Source organism: Trachypithecus francoisi, unplaced genomic scaffold (genome assembly GCF_009764315.1).
Source record: "Trachypithecus francoisi isolate TF-2019V2 unplaced genomic scaffold, Tfra_2.0 Lachesis_group2, whole genome shotgun sequence".
Lineage (NCBI taxonomy): Eukaryota > Metazoa > Chordata > Mammalia > Primates > Cercopithecidae > Trachypithecus > Trachypithecus francoisi.
The window spans coordinates 39,153,103-39,175,743 of NW_022681465.1; the positions used below are offsets into that span (position 1 = coordinate 39,153,103).

Sequence of the window (22,641 nt, forward strand, 5' to 3'; positions counted from 1 at the left end):
AACTCAGCAATTTGGGAGGCTGAGCAGGAGAAGTGCTTGAGGCCAAGAATTCAATATCAGCCTGAACAATATAGGGAGATCCTGTCACTACAAAAATAAATAAATAAATAAATAAATTTAATTAAAAAGAAAAAATTCTGTCTCCAAACTAAATATGATCACTATTGTTTCCTTTAATTCTTTTTTTGTTTGTTTTTTGAGACAGAGTATCATGCGGTCACTCAGGCTGGAGTTCAGTGGTGTGATCTTCTGGGTTCATACGATTCATGTGCCTCAGCCACCTGAGTAGCTGGGATTACAGGCATACACCACCACACTGGGCTAATTTTTGTGTTTTTAGTAGAGACGGGGTTTCACCATGTTGCCCAAGCTGGTCTCAAACTCCTGGCTTCAAGTGATCTGCCCACTTCAACCTCCCAAAATGCTGGGGTTACAGGTGTGAGCCACCATGCCGGGCCTCAATTCTTTAATAGAAGTTTCATAAAGCAGGGAGGAAAGTGGTTTATAGTATTGAGAAAGAACAGCAAGTAAAAATATTTTATTTATTTTTATCTATTATGAGAGCTTTAAATTGTTTTCCTATACAATTGTTTTTTGTTATAAAAGTAATATAAGTAAATATAAACAAATTACAGAACAACTGGAAATGAGACTCATAATGACAAAACAACCAGAAATTAGAGAAGACTCATAATTTCAATACCCTACACACTCACCAATAGCATTTTAAAATAATTCCTTCAGGTTTTTGTTTCCCCTTCGCACTTATTTTTTTCATATGCAGTTGCAAACAAACATAATAATACACAAACTTACATTCTGCCTTTTTCCTAACTTCACATTATTTGAAATGTACTTTCCTATGTTGTCACCTCCTCTTCCTATTCATCTCATGACATTTCAACTAATTTGTATTCGATCATACTAATAATGTTAACAGCTGACATTTTTTGAGTAAGTACTGTACGTACTACTTTATCTTCATTACCTGCGCAATCCTCCAAACCCTGTATGTCAGATATTATTAGTAATAAAGTTTTAAAGACGGTAAAATTTAGGCTTAAAAAGGTTAAAAAAAAACTTGCCCAAGTTCAAAAAATTAGTAAGTGAAGGCATAGTACTTGAAATCTTCTGTTTTCATATAAAATTTGTATTCTTAACTTCATTAATCTGTTTACTTAGTGAAGAAAAGGTGATTGGTTTTCCACCAATGCACCAGTAACTGCAAATTTCCTCTGGCTAAATTTAGACAATCTTAAGTGTATAGGCTAGAAATAGCAAAAAAGACTTCACAACTACCTAAAAGATTAATTTGCTCAGCTGTCAATATTCTCCATTTTTTCCTAGTCTTGCATTGTTAATCTGTCTTCTCTTCAGTCTGCTCAGAGCTTCCTCCTTTGAGCAGGCAAGCCTCCTTCAGCCAGCAATAGCCTGCTTCTTAGCGCACCTTTCATGCATTCACTCATATGTAGGATGGTGTTTTTCCTAATTTTGGCCTCCAATGAGCTGTGCCTCCAAGATGTTCCTGAGACCCATGGTACTGAGGATTAAGCCTCACTTTCTCTTTTCTTTCTAACTGAAGGATTCTAGTGTACTAAGAAACTTTGTTTCAGAGATGTCCTGCTGGTCACTGTCACTCAATTTGACCTAAACAAGCTTCTGAAAGAAAATTTTATGCCAAGTTGAGTTAAGTGAGTGCATCACAGTAATTCTCAGAATAAAGAAAGCTTACAATGCACAATATACTTCCTGGTCCTCAATTCCCTCCACCCATTGGTGATCTTGTGACCCAATTCATTCTACACATTATTCTGTTGATGATACATAGAAAAGGAAAGAAAACATTTTGTCCTTCCAGGAAAGTCTAGAGGGGAATAAATGCAAAGAGCCAATTATTACTTCATTTCCCTATAAACTTCATACTAATTTCTCCAGTGTAAGTAATGATTAGATTTCATAACAACCCATTTAAAATTGTAAAGATTAAGCCTATATTTGTACTTTTTATTTAAGAGATTACACAGGTATTTGGTGTAGCAGCTACTATCATAAATACATTTTAAATGTGAGGTCAAAAGCTCAAATACTTAGAGAGTCCACACTAAGTGAATGAAACAGGCCATTTGGAATATTGGTGCTTGGGAGAAAGTAGGCCTGGCATAAAGGGAGTTTGGCCCACTGCACTCTCCTTTATAGCTATCCTGTGGCTCACAGGATAAAGACCCACAGTTGCCAGATATCATTTTTAAAAGATTCCAGGGGTCAGGATTTTTAGGTAAGGTTCTCCACATTTTAAAATATTGGATTACATTTATAAACACAGTGTGGGTCAAAATGTGTTATTAGTGGATAGCCTTTGGACTAGTGTTACTGTTTGAATTCCATTCAAATCCATATCAAATGAATGATCAATGCTGAACATTCGATATTGAAGTCTAGCATATCTGGTTACAAATCAGTTATTTCCCATGAAGTCAGAGAAAATGTTGCCTTACCCAACTAGCTGAAACACATCATGAATCAGACCTATTCTGTCCTTAGGTCTGAGAAGTGTGTGGTTCTGATTCAGCTGTGTGATGAGTTGGTCCCATCCATGACCCTCATAGTGAACAATGTAGTAACCATTTGAGTCCACATTAAATTTCACCCAACTGGTCTTTTCAGGTAAATCCAGAATATCTAAGAGGATAAAATTGGCATAGGCATTTTATTATCAACATACTTATTCAGAATATCTCCACAACTGTTAGTTTTAATCCAATTACTTATAAATTAATGGGAAGAGGAAGTTTGGGGAGAGTCATAATGATATTCATTTACATAGTTCACTGGATGATTTCTTTTGGGAAGATGGTCTTATTAAATTAATAAATAAGTTGATTCATAGGAATAAGACTGCTGAATTTGTTCTAAAAAGTTGTCTATGCAGGTCTAAGAGGCATGCAAGGGCCCAGTGAGCCAGATAACTAGCATGACGGGAATTTGGCTTAATTTGATGATGTCCTTGTCTCAAGATTTAGTCACTAGTCATTGAAATATGTATGTGTAAATAGGTGATCCATTTGTTCATTTTAGAAAAAGAAGGACTCCAGGTTAAGCATGACTTTGTGATGGGAAACCTCTCAAATTGTATTAAAGTGTTTAGAGGAAAATTAAAATTATACTATGTATTTTTAATATGGCATATATTATACTAGAGGGTAAAATTACATTATAATATTCTCTCAACAACTCTGTGAGATTTAGTCCTTATTCAACATGAGATGAAAAAATTGAAGCTCAAGATGAGCTTGTAAATTTTCTTAAGGTCACACATCTAGTAAGTGAGAGAGTGAGGATTTGAATCCAGAAGCAATCGATTTTAAAGTATATGCTTTTTTCCACATTTTTTGCCTCATCCATAACCTGTAAAAATAGATTAGTGTGTATTATAAGACATAAGATGAATTTCTGTTATTTCTTGATGTAAATAATCTATCTCTAAATGATAAAAGCACGAGAGAACTTCCCACTGAATGAAAAATCCAGATTTTCTTTCTAAAAGAGTTATTTTAGTAACATATGGATAAATGACAATTTCTCTCAAATACAAATCTTTTATTATTAGATTTACTTATTGTATCTTTCCTTCAAATAGCTCAACACATGTTTAATTTCAACATTGAAATACCTGTTTGGCTAATGAGTTCATTACCTGTCTTTGATTTTAGAATGTGTCTGTGGATCACATTAGAGGAACTCGTGGAGTAGGTCAATGGGATATGCCACAGGTACCTGTGACAGAGAGTAAAGACAGTTACAGACCAAAAGAATGCTGCTGTGATTTTTCACATTGTCAGACTCAGATAGACTGTAAAAGGCACCTAAGTACCCATCATCCTTCACACCACCCACAAGTGGTCCTATAAATTTTATAGGCTAAGATTAGCATATCCTTAATTATGCAAAAAATTACTCCATGATAATCATAAAGCAGCAGCCATGTCTACCTAGTTGAACTCTGCCACAAATAATTGTGTCATTTGCTGTCCTAATCTCTTATCATAACAAATTCTGCTGTTTGTATGAGAAAGAAAATCCAATATTCCCTTCACATTTTCAAAAACTACCAGCCTGATGCTGATTCAAATAACTAAACCAAAGCTGTCGGGAAAGCCCTTAAGAGGTAAATAACTTACTCCAGTATGATTTTTTAATTATACTTTTGTTCAACAGTACCACTCACATCCAACCTCCCAACTGCTGAATGACTGCAAATAAATAGTCAATGATACTACAGCTCAGGATTTGTAGGAGAGCTAAGTGCAGAGAGCAGAAAAGCAGAATGGATTAGAGGAAAAGTTCTCAGCTACTTTTCAATGGCCCTGCTGTAGTAAAGAGGCGAAATTGGCTTTTTCTGATTAACTTTCTAGCAGCCTCTAGAATTAATTTCCTCTATTAAATCAAGTCATATTAGCTAAAATAATCCTGCATATTTAATATCATGTGCTTGATAACACCAACAGGTGTAAAGCAGACAAAAGAGAAACTGAGATCTTTACACAAAAAGGTAAAAAAGGCCAGGTGTGGTGGCTCACGCCTGTAATCTCAGCACTTTGGGAGGCTGAGGCAGGCAGATCACTTGAGGTCAGGAGTTCGAGACCAGCCTGACCAACATGATGAAACCCCGTCTCTACCAAAAACAACAACAACAACAAAATTAGCCAAGCATGGTGGTACGTGCCTCTATAATTCTGGCTACTTGGGAGGCTAAGACAGGAGAACTGCTTTAACCCAGGAGGCCAAGGTTGTAGTGAGCCAAAATTGGCCATACTCCAGCTTGGGCAACAGAGTGAGAATTTCTCTCAAAAAAAAAAAAAAAGAAAGATGAAAAAAACTCCACATAGATGAATTTCTAAGACTTAATTGATTGGGATCGGTCAGTGCATCTTGGCTCCAGAAGAGAAAGGATTTTTCCAAATAAACACATCTGGGGCTAGAGAGAGGGAGAGTAGCACTTCATGAGTTTGGATAGCCATGAAATAGCGGGCCATCATTTTATAAGAATTGTCTAAATACTGCCTCAGAAGGAGGAAAAATACAGATTATTGTAGTAGATCTTTGTTATTCTGGGTCATTCACAGTTTTGAACTCTCTCATCATACTTTGATAAGTTACAAAATTGTGAGTCCTGTTTTCCCAATAATGAAGCAGACATTAAATTATTCAGCCCTGTTTACCAAGCTGCAACTTGTGTAAGCTCTCTGAAGTTCAGACTTCAGAACAACACACAGAAAAAATAGAAGGATGCATACATAAGAAGTGGCATAAGAGTTGGTTCCACTGGATTGGAAATGTGTAACTGATTAAACAAGCCAGCCCCAGTAATTTTATATGTCGAAGCTCTCTAATTGTTTCTGATTTCCAGAAAAATTCTAGCATTGACAGCTCAGTTCTTAGAAAACAAAATTATCATCATAAGAACCAGAAAAGGTTCACTTGGATTATTTCATTTTAAATTAACCTCATTCATCTTATTAACAGAGCTAATAGTGAGACAGAGTAGGAAGGGGACTTAACTTCAATTCACTCCCACTAGAGCATTCTTTCCTGTATCCCCAGGGATCACAAAACCTACACCACTACCTCACTGATGCCATAATGTTTGAATCATGCCTCTTAATTTAATGTTTGAACCATTCCTTTTAATTCCAGGAGCTGGCCTTAGGAGATAACCAAGGTCATGGAGTGTCCTACTTAGGGAAGAAATGCTGAACAACTGATTTACAGCCTTGTTGCTTCTGGCCAGACTACCAGGTAGCCCATTACTCAAGGTAATTGTAGCAACCAGGTAATGCTTATCTGCCTACCTTATCCTTCATGTGCTTTGACCAGTCCAACCTGCATACCCTACCCCTGATACCTATTCTTTCGCCTAATGAAAAGGTTCTACCAGCTCTTTTTAAAATGTCAGTCAAGGAATTCTCTCTTTCTCTGTGTGTGTCTCTCTCTCTGCCTCCCTTATGTCTGGGCATAAGCTCAAATGAAGCCTTCTCTGGGAAAACTCTTTTGGCTTCTTGTCAATTTCTATTGCACTGACGGCCCAAGAACCCAGGTTAATAGCAATAGTTCAGAGAAATGTTTACAGTGTGTTACTTGATTTCGGTAGTCTTTACTAGGATTTTTTCAGGATGGGCTGGTGAACATGATGACAGTGTGTTTAATTGGATTTGCTTTTATTATTACTCATAACATCATATGTTTTAAGACAGTATAGTTTATTACTGAAAAATGAAAGGCAACAGGAGATCTTAGCATCTAATTTATCACATAGGGGATATCTTTTGTCTGATGATAAGAAGCATTGTTGTCATACTTCCTAGGTATAGACCAGTCACAAAGCTTATTAGGGCCCAGAAGTCAGTGCATTGTAACATAAGTTTAACTAACCACCATTGGCGTTAGAACTGAGGTTCTCAAGGCTGATGGAATTGCTAAGAATGGTGCTGCTGAACAAAGAAGTCTGGGTCATATAAAGCTCTAAATCTTACCAAGTCTACTTTAGGCCTTCGATTCCTATATGGAACTAGCCTCCTACAAAATTGCCAGAGGAGCTGAGAGAAAGCTAAGGAAATGATGAGGAAACTGAGATGAGGTAAGCTAGACCTAAAGAGGAAAAGCAGCCACCTCTCCTGCAGGGCCCTCCATTCAGGGTCCTCCTGGAAAACCCCCTGGAGGAAGCGCTCCTGTTGCAGTCGGAGTGAATGTCCATCTTGTTTAACCACCAGCAGGGGGATTCCTTTCTGGAGAGTCCACGTAGTCATCATCTCTTTGACCTCTGCATTTTCCCCCAGAAAGGTGAGCTGAAATGACAGGTGACTATGATAACTCAAGAGAGAGGAGACAACCCAAAGATAGAGGGACAGAAACTTCCATCTCCTTTGGATGCCAGAAATAAGACTTGGGGAACAGAAGACTCGGGCTGCTATCTCAGGGAAGAGCAATCCAGGCAACTGGATGAGGGATGGCTATCCCAGGGCTGCTCTCTGACAATTACTTGAATTGAGGGATATATATAGGATTTCGTAGAGTTAATACATGGCAGGAAAAGCCAGTGAAAAGGGGGTTGAGACTGGAGTCTCTTTCCTGCCCTCTTTCAAAAACAAATAAACAAAATCAAACAAACAAACAAAAACCCTCTAATAACAGTAAAATCCAAGAGGAGTGGTATAAGAGGGAAATATCTGTCTTCAGGGAAGCTTTAAATATTTCAACAGAACAATTTTATATCAATAGAGGTATAGTGAATGGAGAACAAAACCTCTGGCTGCTGCACTTCCAGTATGGGTTTCTGATCACTGGATAACGCTGAATCTTCCTTTAGAAAACACAATTTAGTGCTGGGTGCGGTGGCTCACACCTGTGATCCCAGCACTTTGGGAGGCCGAGGTGGGCGAATTGCATGAGGTCAGTCTGGCCAACATGGTGCAACCCTGTCTCTACTAAAAATACAAAAAAATTAGCCAGGCGTGGTGGTGTGCACCTGTAACCCCAGCTACTCGGGAGGCTGAGGCAGAGGAATTGCTTGAACCAGAGAGGTGGAGGTTTCAGTGAGCCGAGATCATGCCACTACACTCCATCCTGGGCAACAGAGCAAGGCTTTGTCAAAAAAAAAAAAAAAATTAGAGGGATTAACACGACTCTTTTTTTAAATAAAAAGTTTTCCTTTTTTCCCCTGTGATGACTGACTTTCTTTTCTCTTTCCTGTAGTGATTCTATAACTTCCCAGAAGGAAAAAGAAAAACATATACTGTATTTCCAAACCTAACAGCATACTTATTTTGCCATTTTTCAGAGCTTAAGGGATGCCAATGCAATAGTAACCACTCAAAAACATTTTGAGCTGATTTTTAGCTAGCAGTGGGGTTGTGGGAAAGCTGAACTATAACAACAAAAATGTAGTAGCAACAGCATCATCCCCCTAAATATCCCAACCATTTCCCCTTCAGTTTTGTTTTACAGAAAATTGTGGGGACTCTCTTTCTCTCCAGCTTTTAAAAGGGACAGGTGGGCTACTCTGTATGTCATACTCACTCCAGGTCAGGCTATTCCACAGATCTCTTCTACTCTTTGACTCTCTTTATCCTTACCATGTTACTTGTCATCTTGGGATCTGAATGACAAACTCCACCAGATGTAAAATCACTTTCTAAACAACTCTACAAAACAAGAACAAAAGAGCACTGCCATGTAGGCATCATTAGTTGGCTGAACATGCACAGTAGCCACGGATGCAGGCATTTATTAAAAGAGCTGTATGAAATAATTCATCCAGACATGATAATGAACATGAAAATGAAAAAAAAGGCATGTTTGTAGTGACCTAGGATAGAAGTTCACAAAAGTTATTTATTTGTGCTATATATATGCATGTGTAAAGTTTCCTTAAAAAGTTCAATAAAGTCAATAACTGTTCTAAGGAAGAATCAATTTGTTGAATTTTCTATCCAATTCTTCTCTTTCCCTTAAGAAAGGTCTTATTTTATTATTTCATTATGCATGTTACGCATGCCCCTATTTAGCATGTAGGCAACTCTGGTACTATTAACTCTCCCCTGACATATTGCAAGTTCTTTGACAGTAGTGGAAACACCTCTGTTTACCTGGGTATTCCTACAGTGCCTAGCACAACAGCATTTGATGACTGTGCAATATTTTAAACTAACTGGGAATAAAATAAGAATTAAGAAAAGTACCAACTTGGCAATCAATCTTGAATAACCAGTAGTTAAGGGCAACTGCAAATGAGAAAAAAATGAAGTATGTGCTAAGGCTCTCAAATGCCTTTAATTGATCTTATGAAAAATAACAGCAAAGAATTCTTCTCATTCTCAAGTTGCTATTGGCAAGTATTAGAATTGACTTTATGTGACACAATGGTGGACAAGATATTTTCAGTAATTTGTTATTTTAATACTACAGGGCCCTTTGGTGTCAGAAGGGAGTCGGTTAAAATCTAAGACCTTTAGGGGAAGGTTGATGGGGGACTTTTCTTATAACTAGGAAGTAGCTGTGATACAATTGAAAGAATAACTATTGGACTTGGAGTCAGAAGACAAATTTTAAGTACTGATTTTCTCACTGACTTGGTGACTTTGGGCAAATCTCTCCCTTAGTATCAGTTTTCTCACCTATAAACATGGAGTAATGATGATTACTTTAATCTCTTGAGATGATTATAAGCATGATGTGACCAAAAATAACACGGGAATCTACACTGCTGGACTAAAATGATCTGGTAACTGCTGGCCACATTTTCTTTCTAACTCCCACTCTTTACTGCCAGCATGCACACCAAATGATAGATTCTTCCGTGTTGGAGAGGGGCTAAACTGATGTCTACAAACATGCATACATGCACACACACATAGCAAGGGAGAGGGAAATGGAGAGAGATGAGAGAGAGAAGCAACACAATACTTGGTGTTGAGAAGCTTAAGCGGAAGCATGGAGAAAGAGTGTCTGGACCACTGACGGTGGGTGATGGAAATGGATAGTAAAGAGCATCTTTATATTTTTTTGTTTGTTTGTTTGTTTTGGTTTTGAGACAGAGTCTCACTCTGTCACCAGGCTGGAGTCCAATGTCGTGATCTCAGCTCATTGCAACTTCCACCTCCTGGGTTCAAGTGATTCTTCTGCCTCAGCCTCCCGAGTAGCTGTGATTACAGGTGCGCCACCATGCCTGGCTAATGTTTTTTTTTTTTTTTTGTATTTTAGTAGAGATGGGATTTCACCATATTGGCCAGTATGGCCTCGATCTCCTGACCCCATGATCTGCCCGCCTAGGCCTCTCAAAGTGCTGGGATTACAGGCATGAGCCACCACACCTGGCCTATAAGTATTTTTATAAGTAAGAACTATGTATTTCAATATGCCTCAGGATTTTCAAGAAATGCAAGTAAAAAATTAGAGCTGTGAAATAATTTTTGATTGTTGGAATTTGTTTATTTAACCACAAAATCACACATCAATTGGACCATAAGAGTGTTTTATAAGGGCACAAAAATATCAAATGAGATAATGAACATGAAAGTGCTTTTTATTCTTTAACATTGATTCTTATTTATTATTAATTATTGTTGTTATTGTTATTATTATTATTATTGAGACAGAGTCTCGCTCTGTCACCCAGGCTGGAGTGCAGTAGTGTAATCTCGGCTCACTGCAACCTCCAGCTGCTGGGTTCAAGTGATTCTCCTGCCTTAGCCTCCCGAATAGCTGGGATTACAGGCAAGTGCCACCATGCCAAGCTAATGTTTGTATTTCTAGTAGAGACGGGGTTCCACAAATTGTCCAGGCTGGTCTCAAACTTCTGACCTGAAGTGATCTACCCACCTCAACCTCCCAAAGTCTTGGGATTACAGGCCTGAGCCACTGTACCCGGCCATGAAAGTGCTTTTTAAACTGTAAACTGCTGCACAAATATTAAGCAATATTATTACTGTCCCTGGGACACAAGTGCTTATAAAAAAGAAAGGATCTCTTCTGTCTACAATGACTTGGGGTTCTTCTAATTACAGGTATGAGTTCTCTGGGTCTAATGGTTCTATAAAAAATTTTCTTTGCAGTTGGAAATTTTAAAATATTTTAATAATTATTAGAATCATCTGAATTAACTGAATTTTTCTGCTTTGCCTCTCCTATGATCTACATGAATCCCAAAGATAAAGAGACCATGAGTTCTTTAATCAATCATTAACCACTTGTTAATCACTATTACAGGATCAGCATATGCTAGGTGCTATCACATTTTTTAAAAAAGACTAGACACAATTTTTGTTCTTAAGCACATTATCATTATTGAACTAATAAAAACAATAAAAGAGGGTACTATTATGTGGAACAGATTATAAGTGCACTTCTAAGAATTTAGCAGACAGGCAAACGAATGAGAGCTGGAACAGTCTGTAAGGAGGAGGTGAAATCTCAGCTGGATCTTGAAAGTTGGGTGGCATTTGAATTGTTGGAAAGAAGAAAGAGCATTTCAGATAGTAAAGGCACTAGAAATATAGACACAATGATCCAGGGATTGAGCAAGATTTCTTCTTATGAGGGAGAAGATTAGTTTTGCTAAACAAATAATATACGTTGGGGAATATGGTTGACAACCTTAAAATTTGCCAGAGATTAGGTGCTATATGGTAGAAATGACAACATTTTAAAGATTTTGGATCAAAGCAACATAAAAATGTAGGATTGGCCATAGAAGAGAAACCAAAGAAAGTCAGGTCAAATAGTGAGCCCCTGGGGCCACTCCAGCATGACATCCTACTGTGACGTTAGAGGAAAAAGGGAAGTGCTGCCTTCTATGGACCACGACAACCTAGCAAGCAGAATAAATATGGTTGACTGACAATATATAACTATAAACATTCACAATTATTCTGTTACTTTCTAGATTAAATACCAGTCTACCGTTACCCAACATATGACTTACATTTGACAGACTGTTCCACAAATCGTCATTCTTAGCATTTCTATAGCTGAACTTCTTTAAGTACTGAATTATTCCTTTCTGGAATTTCTCCTCACCCAGAAAATCCTTGAGCATATTCAAAATACAAGCTCCCTTTAAAAAAAAACAAAAGAGTTGAAAAAAGAGATAAAGAAAAGGGTAGTATGGTATGTTTTTAACGGAAGCTTAAATTTTATGGAACATGTGTGATGTCTGAAAAATGAACAAATAAAAACTGAAACAAGTAGCAAGAACTGGCACCAATGACCTAAACTGTTGATTTTATAGTCATTATCACATTTCTTCTGAAAGCAGAGCTTCCACCTGCACGTGATATTTACTACCTTGTTATAGGAAACTTCATCAAACATTTCCTGTATTTGAGTCGGAGTTTCTGCTGGTTTGGAGATAGGGCGGGATGAATTCAATGAATCTTTTGTAATTACTTCAAAACACACATCCAAAAAATGGTAATCCTAAACAGGGAGAAAAATGTTTAGTTTTAGTTTCTATTTGACACTGTAAAAGCAATAGAAAACACAGTAGGTTTAGTAAGATATTCTTAGAGGTAAGATTTCAATCAATATTTCTTGGAAGATGTTTCTTTTCATTTATGTATTCCCTTTTCACCGTTTCTCTACTTTAAAAAGATACAAATCCAATATTCCTTCAGACATTGCCTGAATGTTTACCATGTACCAGCCCTTCAATACAGAAATAAAATAATGGTTTCCATTTACTGAATACTTGTTCTGTGACTAGACCTATCATCTGCAATCCTGTCAACACCTCTGCAAGGGAGATGTAATATAAGCTTGTTACAAATGAGAATATATAAAGCTTTGGCATTAAACCACAACTTCAGTACATACACCGTAACAAGAAGAGCCTAAGTTTGAATCCATGTCTGTCTATAGTGTACTGGACTAAATATAGATCCTAAAGACCTCATTAACCATTACTAACCACCTTGATATGCAAATTTGTATAGTGTTCAGATCACTATATTTGTTTTTAAAAAAGACATACCTGAAGAAATCCCTTCACACATTTTGGGGAAGCCAGCAGACTCTTTAATGTTGATTTCAGGTTACATGCCAAGAACTCTGTATAGTACCTAGTAGCTGTGGGCATTCCTGTGCGGATGTATACAAACAGTGTATACAACCCACATACACAGCTCTACATTTGTATTAGTTTGTCTTCTCTGTTTACAAACTTTGGGGTGACAGATTTATGTTGATTGTTTTCTAAAACTTTCAATGTTTCATCCAGTTCTGTGATCTGTTTCATGTATCAAACAAAATGCCATATGTTCAAAAACCACAACATTATGTAGTTTTTCTCTTTAACATTAACTTGAAATTTTAACAGTGAATTGATGATTCTTTACACCATATAGTATGATACACAGAATTGTGAACTTACAAATTGCAGCTCTGGATATGTAGCATTAACAGCAATAAGTTCCATGTAATTTGCAAAACCTTCATTAAGCCAAATATCATTCCACCATTCCATGGTGACCAGGTTGCCAAACCACTAGGAGGTAAAAACTCAATGTTATTAGAAGTTAAACAAATAAAAGTTATTAACTTTAGCAAAAAGAAAAGTTGCTAACTTTTTTTATTAGTTAGGATGTCTCTTCTCCCTTTGCTACCCTTTTCTCTTTGTACAGTTTTCTTCTACTGATTTTCTTGCCTTCTTATTCTCACCACCACATTTTTGCTTGATTTTCTTTTTTCTTTTTTTTGTATGTTCTCAATGCCCTTAACTCTTCGACTTTCATTCTATCTGCCCAACATTTCCTAGCTATTAGATTTAATATTAAGAAAGAAAATGGAACACTTTGTGGAGGTAGTTTTTTTTTCCTGCACAATAAGAACAATCTCACCTTGTCCTTGGTATATGATGATGTTCAAGGGAGAAATGTAAACCCAAGTGTCCTGGGTGAAGTTATATTTTTATATTAAGTAGCAGGTACTTAGGAGAATCATAAGAATTCATTTAGGGCTCTCAGATTGTTATATAATTGTTATATAATATTACTGAAGAGCAAATTCTGTTGTTAGCCTCTGCCCCTGACTTACTTCCATGGGCCACTAGAAACAATAAAGGTCTAAGATTTAAAATATATACAAATAAAATAAAAAGGATGCGTAAAGATAATCGACATGTTTACCCTTTACCTATATTTGATCTGTATTATACATTTTAAATATTACTATTCTTTTATATGCTTTTATATTTTATTTATTTAGTCTATATGCCTAATACTGTACATCTAGTGTATGTCTCTAAAATTGCAATCTCTAGAAGGACCAAAGCTTCAACAATAAGATTCTAAGATTCAGAAGAGCCTGGTTATAGTTACAGAACAGAAAATTATAAGTCTGTAGCTTCTAGAAACCGTTTAAGCACTATGCCTTTTCTGACAGCCTTCACATTACTTTACAAGTGGGCACCAACTTTCTGAAGGGCATTCATGGAAAGGGAGAGGCGTTTCCTCAATTTGAAAACTGGTGAATAAAAGAAGTACAGGATAAACTGACTCTGGTCACTTCACCAGTTAGTAAAAATAGTTTATTCATTCATTCAATAAATACCTATGGAGAAACTACTGCATTCCTGGCACCATGCCATATGTTAGAAATACAAAGATGTATATAATACAGCCACTCCCTCAATACAAATGATGGAGGTCAACCAGTAGACAAATAAATACAGTAAAGCAGGTGCTAAGATCAATGTCTTTGCCAGGGACAGAGGGGATTCTAGGAGGAAATAAACAGTTTTGCCAGGACGGTATTCATTTCCTGAGCCTTGCAAATAGTACTCAGGTATGCTGAATATCAGGTAGCAGGAGCAAAGGCAGAGTGATACAACCTGTCATGCTCAGAAAATGGCAGATAATCTTGGATGGCTAAAGTTTAGGTGTAGGCAAGAGATGAGGCTGGAGAGGTAAAAAGGAGCTGGGTCATGGGGACCTTGTATGCCAGGCTAAGACAGTTGGCATTGGAGAATCCTTGCCAGGATTATGCACAGAGTGACATGTTAATATGGTCATCAATGGGAAGACAAAAATGTGGGGGCAAAAATTCCAGTGCTGTTTGCTGCTTCAGCACTTGACTGCATCTCCGTGGAAGAGAAGCTATTAAAGGGAGGGCCAGAGGGAGCGTGGAGCCTCAGAGGTAGAGCTCACAGAGCACTTCCCTACAAACAATGGGCAGAAAGAGAGAAATCCCCAGACTCAGTGAAGTGCTTTAGAGCTCCTGGTGACTCATGATCAAAACACCTAAAATGAGCCAGTGGGGAGATTCTGAACCAGAGGAAGCAGCCCATGTGTTCTCGAAGCACAGTGCTGAGCGTGGCTCTCTGTGTAACGGAGTATTCAGTTCACTGGTTTAAAGAACAACAAGTCATTATTGTGGTGATGATAAAGGATAAAGTTAAAATGTTTTAAATAACAGATTTTACCAGATTCTACAACGGAATGGTATTTGCCCACTTGGTGAAAGACAATTTTGGTGCCTTTAATAATTTACTGCTTTACAGAGAGTTTTCAGAAATGAAAGAGGTAATAGTCTCTAATCTCTATAGACCTAGCTTTACAATTCCAAATTTGTAGGTAACACAGTGTTGATAGATGGCCCTTAGATACCTTATTCTGTAAGAAATAATAGTATTTCTTGTAGATGTAGTGGCCATTGTCATCATCATTAATAACTAACACTTATTGAGTGCTTACTATGTGATCTGCACACTTTCCCTATCCATAATCCTCACAATGACTTTATGAAACAGAACTATTATTAATTTCGTTTTATAGATGGGGACACTGAACTTCAGAGAGTTAGGTAATGTGCCCAGGATCATCAACCCATCTAGTTTCACTTGAAGTATTTCATTATGGCCGTGTAAGCACAGGTTCCAACTGAAGGAAGATTGATTTTGCCCTAGATTGGAATGTCAGAGTACCAGGGGATATAAGGAGAAATATTTTTAGTAGAAATCTTTATTTGTAAGGTTCCCAATTCTGTGCTTCATGTGTCTGTATAGTCGCTTCCCTTCTTTTCCCAAATGACATTTGAAGGCTTTGCTTTGAAAGGTTTTAGAGGATAAATGTAATGGCTACTTCTCGTGATAAAATTCCAGTATGCACACCGCAGTTCAGAGACTGAGTACTCTGCTACTTGACATGTTGTATTAGGTTTAGTAATCTCTAAGTTCCCCTCTAGAGGTAAATGAGTTGATTTATTTTGTTTCAGAAAGATTGGTGGTGTTCTATATAATGTTATTTTGAACTGATATCGAGATAATGTCATGAGTGCCAAGTACCTGGTGTGCCAGTTCATGGGCTATGACTCTGGTGACCCACAGTTTATCAGAAGCAGAAGAGGTCTTCGGGTCAAAAAACAGTGATGTCTCCCTATATGTAATGAGGCCCCAATTTTCCATGGCTCCAGATGCAAAGTCAGGAATAGCAATCAAATCTAAGAAATAAGAACAACCACAGTTGATTTTTATGGCTCCCACACCAGAAATAGAATTTGCTCCCTGCTCAAATACACTATGATCCTTTAAGTATATGTAAGCACACTTTTTGAAAACATCAAGAATATCTTAACACTGACAGGGTGTCTTATAGTTGCGCTGAAAATAATCAGTGCCCATTATCAAGTGGAATAAGTTGTATAAAGCATTTTGTAGATGAAATAACATATTGACATTTAACCATTTTCTTCCTGAAAGTGCTGAACTCTGAAAATATTTTGGGTGCCTTACCACCAAGAAAATAATTTATTTAAAAACAATCATATTGTATTTTATGTTAGTACTGCTGAAAACTTTAAAAAAGGTATCAAATAATTTCTAATATGTTTGAGATTCATCAAAACATATAATGAACTCATTTCTAGAAAAAACAAAAAGATACATGATTTTAATTTCAGGAGAACACCTCTTATGGGCCGTCTCTATAGTCAATATTTTGACTGATATTTCTAGCACATCCAGCCTCTATTATGAGCACAAGTCCTTCTAAGACAGCAGAGGAAAAAAGCTCTGGGCAGCATTGATTCTTTCTGACTTCAATTTCCTTTTCAACACTGGTATTTCCTCTACTTCTTAAGAAAGTGTTGTGGGGGATAAAAGTGCAACCTAATCATCTTTAAACAACTCAGGTATAATGCATTAATTTGCATTATGTGTATGTGTGTGTATATATATGGTATATGTGTGTGTATATATTATATATATACTTGTATATGTGTGTGTGTATATATATATACACATATATACACATATGCACACATATATACATACACATATATACACATATGCACACATATATATGTGTATATATATACATATATATACACACATATGCACACATATATACATACACAGGTATATGTATATGTGCATTGTTTACTATCCTTTGCTAATGATTTCACGTAAGCTAAAAAATTTCTGGCTAATATTTAGTCTTTGAATTCTGCTAGCTAAAATGTTCTGTTTAGCTGGAAAAAAAGATAATTTTTTAAAAGTTCAAAATGAACCAAGTCACTTGGCTTATAATTGCATTGTCTGGAGTTAATACTGGTTAATTCTAGTAGATTAAAAACAAGTATACATAACACAATCAAAAACCAAATTAGCGCTAATAAAGATTAGTATTCATTAGCACTTCAAATGTGGGAATGACTTTTCTTCTAAATTGCGTTGATGATTTTATAGTAGTGGGACTTACATCTGCTCTATTTTTTCTTAAGCTGCATGTTTCCTCTCTGTTAGTCTTAAAGGTATTTCATATGCTTTTTAAGACTGCATTTTTCAAGAACATGCATTAATATGGTTGATGGTTGTTATTAATCTTTCCTTGACTTTTGACCTAAAGTACAGCAATAAATTATGTATAAATTGGATTTAGTATATCTGACCTAAAGGGTATGTAGAATCTGCACAATAATAATAGAGTAAGACTCAGGAACTATCAAAATAAGCCCCTGGATATAGCTTTTAATTTTCTTAAGCCTAGAACTGTATGCCAATTGAGGATCCCTTTTAATTTATGGAGGGAACATGCATTGGAGTTGGGGGCAAGAGGTGAGAAAGGACAGGATAAGAAGTATATCTTAAATTCCAAAGGAAAAAAATTGTTTTGTCATTATCAGAAACCCCAAGCACTAATCTTTATATGCTATGAAACTTTCTTCACAGTTTTTATATGCTCTACAACAGGGGTCCCCAATGCCGGGGCCGCAGACCAGTACCTGTCAATGGCCTATTAGAAACTGGGTTGCATGGCAGGAGGTGAGCAGTGGGCGAGAGAGCATGACTGCCTGAGCTCTGCCTCCTGCCAGATCAGTGGTGGCATTAGATTCTCATAGGAGCACGAATCCTATTGTGAACTGCTCATATGAGGGATCTAAGTTGCGTGTTCCTTATGAGAATCTAATGCCTAATGCTCTGAGGTGGAACAGTTTTATCCAAAAACCATCCCCTCAACCTTCGTGGAAAAATTGTTTCCACAAATCTGGTCCCTAGTGTCAAAAAGGTTGGGGGTCGCTTCTCTACAACATTCTAAAAATAACGTTTTTATTTTTTAAGATAGAAAATTAAAAGCAAGATAGACTATGAGTATCATCTCGTGTAAAGACCTACTACCACACCCAGATGATCTGTTTCCTGCAATTTTTTTTAATCTGTTCCACAGTCTTACCATCCAACCTCAGTGCCCAATACAGATAACAGATGGAGGCACAGTTTTCAGTTATCTCTCTATATAAACTTTTGATAACTTTTATAAAAGATTGCTGATCTTGTACAAATAGGGTAGAGCGATTCCTCCCGAAATCCCTCTAATTCTAATATGCAATGTGTGTGTGCGCGCGCGCATATGTGTGTGTGTGTGTGTACTTTATAATGGAAAATCTATTCTCTAATCAGTGCTGCTGGGGCATAGAAGAGCAGCATGATGGGAGGTGTGTTTCCCTCCCATAGAAGAGGAACATAATGGGTGAGAGCCTTGATGTCCGCCACAGGGAGCCACAGCATCACTGTGGTAGACAAATATTCAAAGAGCATTCCTGTGATGAACTCTTGGACATATAGACCCTTATTTTGAACAGAACAGTCACTGTTTTCCTTCTCTTTTTCTCCCCATCTCTTTCCAGGGCCCTCTACCTGGCTTCCGTACCAGCCTCCAGCGTGTGCCCTTTTTGATCGGCCTGGGAAAGAGTGCAATGCAGATATGTTAGCATTAAATCTGATAAAATAATACAGAAATGATCCACACTACTGAGGCATCTCATAAATATTTTATTTTCTAAGATCAAGAATCATCTCTGAGGAATAAATTATTTTTTCCTGGGCTAACTGAATTCCTCAGTGCTCATTTAAGTCCCACAGAAAGAGAAAGAGGGAAGAAATCAAAGCAAGTTCTATGAGCAAAAATGAAGACAATAATGTGGAATTTGAACATACCCAGTTTGGGGAGTGGATAGTTGATATCAAAGTACTTTTCATAAAAATCAAGTAGCTTCAGTGACACCTGCAAAGCATAATGTGTTTGATTCCGTTTGTCCGGGGATGCATAGATGGACACCTGGGAAATGTGGATCAGAAGAGGTTTTTGAATGACAGCTCTCTGGCAAAATTTCATTTCTGATAACCCTCTCACACAGAAAGGCAGACTGCATCTTTTCAAGGAAGTATTAAGATACCATTAAGCATGTTGTCAATAAGGATAAGAGTTTCTGTGACGTATTAAAGCAAGTCAGTCTTGAAAATTACAAACACCCTGGACCTTCTATTACAATCCATTTCCTCAGTGCTCATCGGTAACTTTCAAATTATATTAACCCATCGTATCATAACCCAAGTATATCATAGAGATGAACCCACTTGAGTTCATCTCTATGATATACTTTAGCACTTGACAACTAGCTTTCCAAAATAATGACCACAGACACAATTCAAATAAAACATAGGTTTCTTCTAGACCTACGTAGGGAAGCCATGAAGAATTTATTGGATCCGCCGTCTGTCAAGTTTGCTTTAAACTAAGAAATGCTCAAATATGTTCAATGGTTCCCCCAAAGAAACTAGCTATCAAGTAGAAAAAATAGAACTAGATTCAAATTTTATTGCCTTCCAAGTATAGGGCTACTTTTATTTCATGACCCACATTTACGCTCTGAATTAACTGAAGTCCTGCAAAACTTTCATGTGGAGAAAATGTAAATGGCCACCATTTTTTGACAGTTTACCAGGCACTGTGCTGAATGCTTACACATAAAATCTAATTTAATACTTGCACCCACTCTATGAAGCAGGTGCCATTTTATAGATGAAACAATAAAAACACATAAAGATTTAGTAACTTGCTCCTGATCACCCAGGCTGAAAGTTGTAGAGCTGGGATGTGAATCCAAAGAGGCTGACAGGAACCTGTCCTCTGAAGTGCCATTCACCTCCTGCACATCCATGTCTATGCATATATACATACATAAGTGCAGAGGTGCCATGATGTGTATGTGTAGCTACACAACTCATATATCTACCTATTCATAAACATAATACGTATGTAAATTGCAATAGATATTTTATACCGATTTTTCTTTTTTTCTTTTTTTTTTTTTTTTTGAGACCAAGTCTCACTCTTGTCACCCAGGCTGGAGTGCATGGCGCGATGTCAGTTTACTGCAACATCTGCCTCCCAGGTTTAAGCGATTCTCCTGCCTCAGCCTCCTGAGTAGCTGGGATTACAGGTGCCTGCCACCATGTCTGGCTAATTTTTGTATTTTTAGTAGAGACAGTTTCACCATGTTGGCCAGGCTGGTCTCAAACTCCTGACCTCAGGCAATCTGCCAGCCTCGGCCTCCCAAATGCTGGGATTACAGGCATCAGCCACTGTGCCCACCCTATACCCATTTTTCAAAAGCATTATTTTATAACTCTTTAAAGATGTTTTTATGTCTATAATTTGGTCCCTTGGGATAAGAAGTTCTTTTTTATGTATTTAATGTGTCCACTGATGTTTGCAAATATTTAACTACAAAGATAATCATTAGGTATTGTAAGTTTTTGCAAACAATGAAGACTCTAAAAATTATAAAGACCTTTTTTCATTGAGGGAAAAAAGTAAAAAAAAAAAAAAAGTGGGAAACGGTCAGGCATGGTGTCTCATGCCTGTAATCCCAACACTTTGGAAGGCCAAGGCAGGAGGATCACCTGAGGTCAGGAGTTCAAGACCAGCCTGGTCAACATGGTGAAATCCCATCTCTACAAATAAAAATTAGCCAGGCATGATGGCCCGTGCCTGTTATCCCAGCTACTCGGGAGGCTGAGGCAGGAGAATCACTTGAACTCAAGAGGTGGAGATTGCAGTGAACTGAGATCGCATCACTGCACTCCAGCCTGGGCAACAGAGTGAGAATCTGTCTCAAAAAAAAAAAAAAAAAAGTGGGAAACAACATACATGTCCAAAAATAAGGTGCTGATTTTAAAATCCTTATTAAACATCCATGAAATATTAATATAATATTATTTAAAATTTTTAGTGACATTCAACTTTTATGGCATATTTTGATGAAAAATTGGTTAAAATAGTCAATATACTATTTTGCAAAGGGTATGTGTGTGTCTGTGTGTGTGTGTGTACATATATATATATATATATGTACACACACTTTGAAAACTACCTTTACATATATATAGTCAGTAAATACTGTTACTATGTACACCCGTATATGCTGACATACATATAGAAAATATTTGGAAGGCTTCCATTAATATGATCAGTAGTTGTATCTTGGTAATAAGACTATGGATATTTTTTTTCTTTTTTTTTTTTTTGAGACGGAGTCTCGCTCTGTCGCCCAGGCTGGAGTGCAGTGGCCGGATCTCAGCTCACTGCAAGCTCTGCCTCCTGGGTTTACGCCATTCTTCTGCCTCGGCCTCCCGAGTAGCTGGGACCACAGATGCCTGCCACCTTGCCCAGCTAGTTTTTTGTATTTTTTAGTAGAGACAGGGTTTCACCATGTTAGCCAGGATGGTCTCGATCTCCTGACCTCGTGATCTGCCTGTCTCAGCCTCCCAAAGTGCTGGGATTACAGGCTTGAGCCACTGCGCCAGGCCTGGATAATTTTTAATTTAGTTTTTTATCTGTCTCTTTTTGTAATATAAACTTAATACTTTGATAATAAGGAAAAACATGAGAAAATAAAAGTTCACTGCTCTCAGGACACTTTTCTGCACTGCGTAGAAAATTAGAACTCAGTCTCACCTTGACTCCTGATGAGGTGATGCCACTCACAGAGTGGAAATCACAAACAATGTAGGCTACAAGGTATGTACTCATTTTTACAGTAGTTTCAAAGTGATCTTCCAAAAGACCTCCTTCAAGTTCAATTGTCTTAACCTACAGAAACGAAAAGGAATAATCAGTACTTGAAAACTGGAGTATTTCACAACCATGCCTATGACTTATGTCAAGTGAGAGGCAAGCCTGATACTCTAAAGGACAATTGATGACCTCCTAGGAGAGAAATGGCCTCTCCTAGTATTCTGTGGCCTCTCTTACCTCTATTGCTTTTACCCTGGCACTCTGTTGAAGACACAAAGCCCTGCTTTTGAGATCCCCAAAGCACAAAAATGCCAAATCTCATTTTGTTGATTGAAAGCACTAAAATATTAGATATTTCTGTTTTCTTAAAATGCAATAATCTCCAACACTGGCATCAATTCAACTTCTGGGCTTTTAAGTAAAATACCAGATAATGGCCCCTTTCCCTTTGTTGTACAAGAAATACACCTCTGTGGAAAAAGGAAACAGGAAGTGAAACTGAACTAGAGGCCTCACATTATCTTTTAAACCTCTTATGTGGGTGTGAGGTTGCTGTTATTTCTCAGGTGAGGAAACAGAAGCTCAGAAACGTTCACAGAATTGTTGGAGATCACATGGCTAGTTCCACGGTAGGACCAAGATGTGGATGGTGACTGTGTGATGCCAAAGATGATGCTCATTCTCTCACTTGCGGCATGACAGCTTGAGTCACGGTCTTATTTTATCTTTGCTTCATTGATTCAGCAATGAAAGCAATCAGGCCAAGGAGGTCATTAGTAATTTAAGCTTCTGCCCA

The 22,641-nt window shown here is 37.4% G+C and overlaps 1 protein-coding gene across 2 annotated transcripts in view; it reads right to left on the bottom strand.

The window, feature by feature from the left end:
• ERAP2 (endoplasmic reticulum aminopeptidase 2) overlaps nucleotides 1-22,641 on the bottom strand; it is a 46,157-nt gene that overhangs the window by 12,381 nt on the left and 11,135 nt on the right. For both annotated transcript variants that reach the window (XM_033179048.1, XM_033179049.1), the window contains 10 exons: nucleotides 21,786-21,920; nucleotides 18,983-19,103; nucleotides 15,833-15,987; nucleotides 12,923-13,036; nucleotides 11,839-11,970; nucleotides 11,477-11,608; nucleotides 8,130-8,198; nucleotides 6,667-6,842; nucleotides 3,695-3,774; nucleotides 2,496-2,679 (listed from right to left, as the gene is read on the bottom strand). In XM_033179048.1, the coding sequence (XP_033034939.1) occupies nucleotides 2,496-2,679; nucleotides 3,695-3,774; nucleotides 6,667-6,842; nucleotides 8,130-8,198; nucleotides 11,477-11,608; nucleotides 11,839-11,970; nucleotides 12,923-13,036; nucleotides 15,833-15,987; nucleotides 18,983-19,103; nucleotides 21,786-21,920 (1,298 nt within the window). The remainder of the gene's footprint in view (nucleotides 1-2,495; nucleotides 2,680-3,694; nucleotides 3,775-6,666; nucleotides 6,843-8,129; nucleotides 8,199-11,476; nucleotides 11,609-11,838; nucleotides 11,971-12,922; nucleotides 13,037-15,832; nucleotides 15,988-18,982; nucleotides 19,104-21,785; nucleotides 21,921-22,641) is intronic.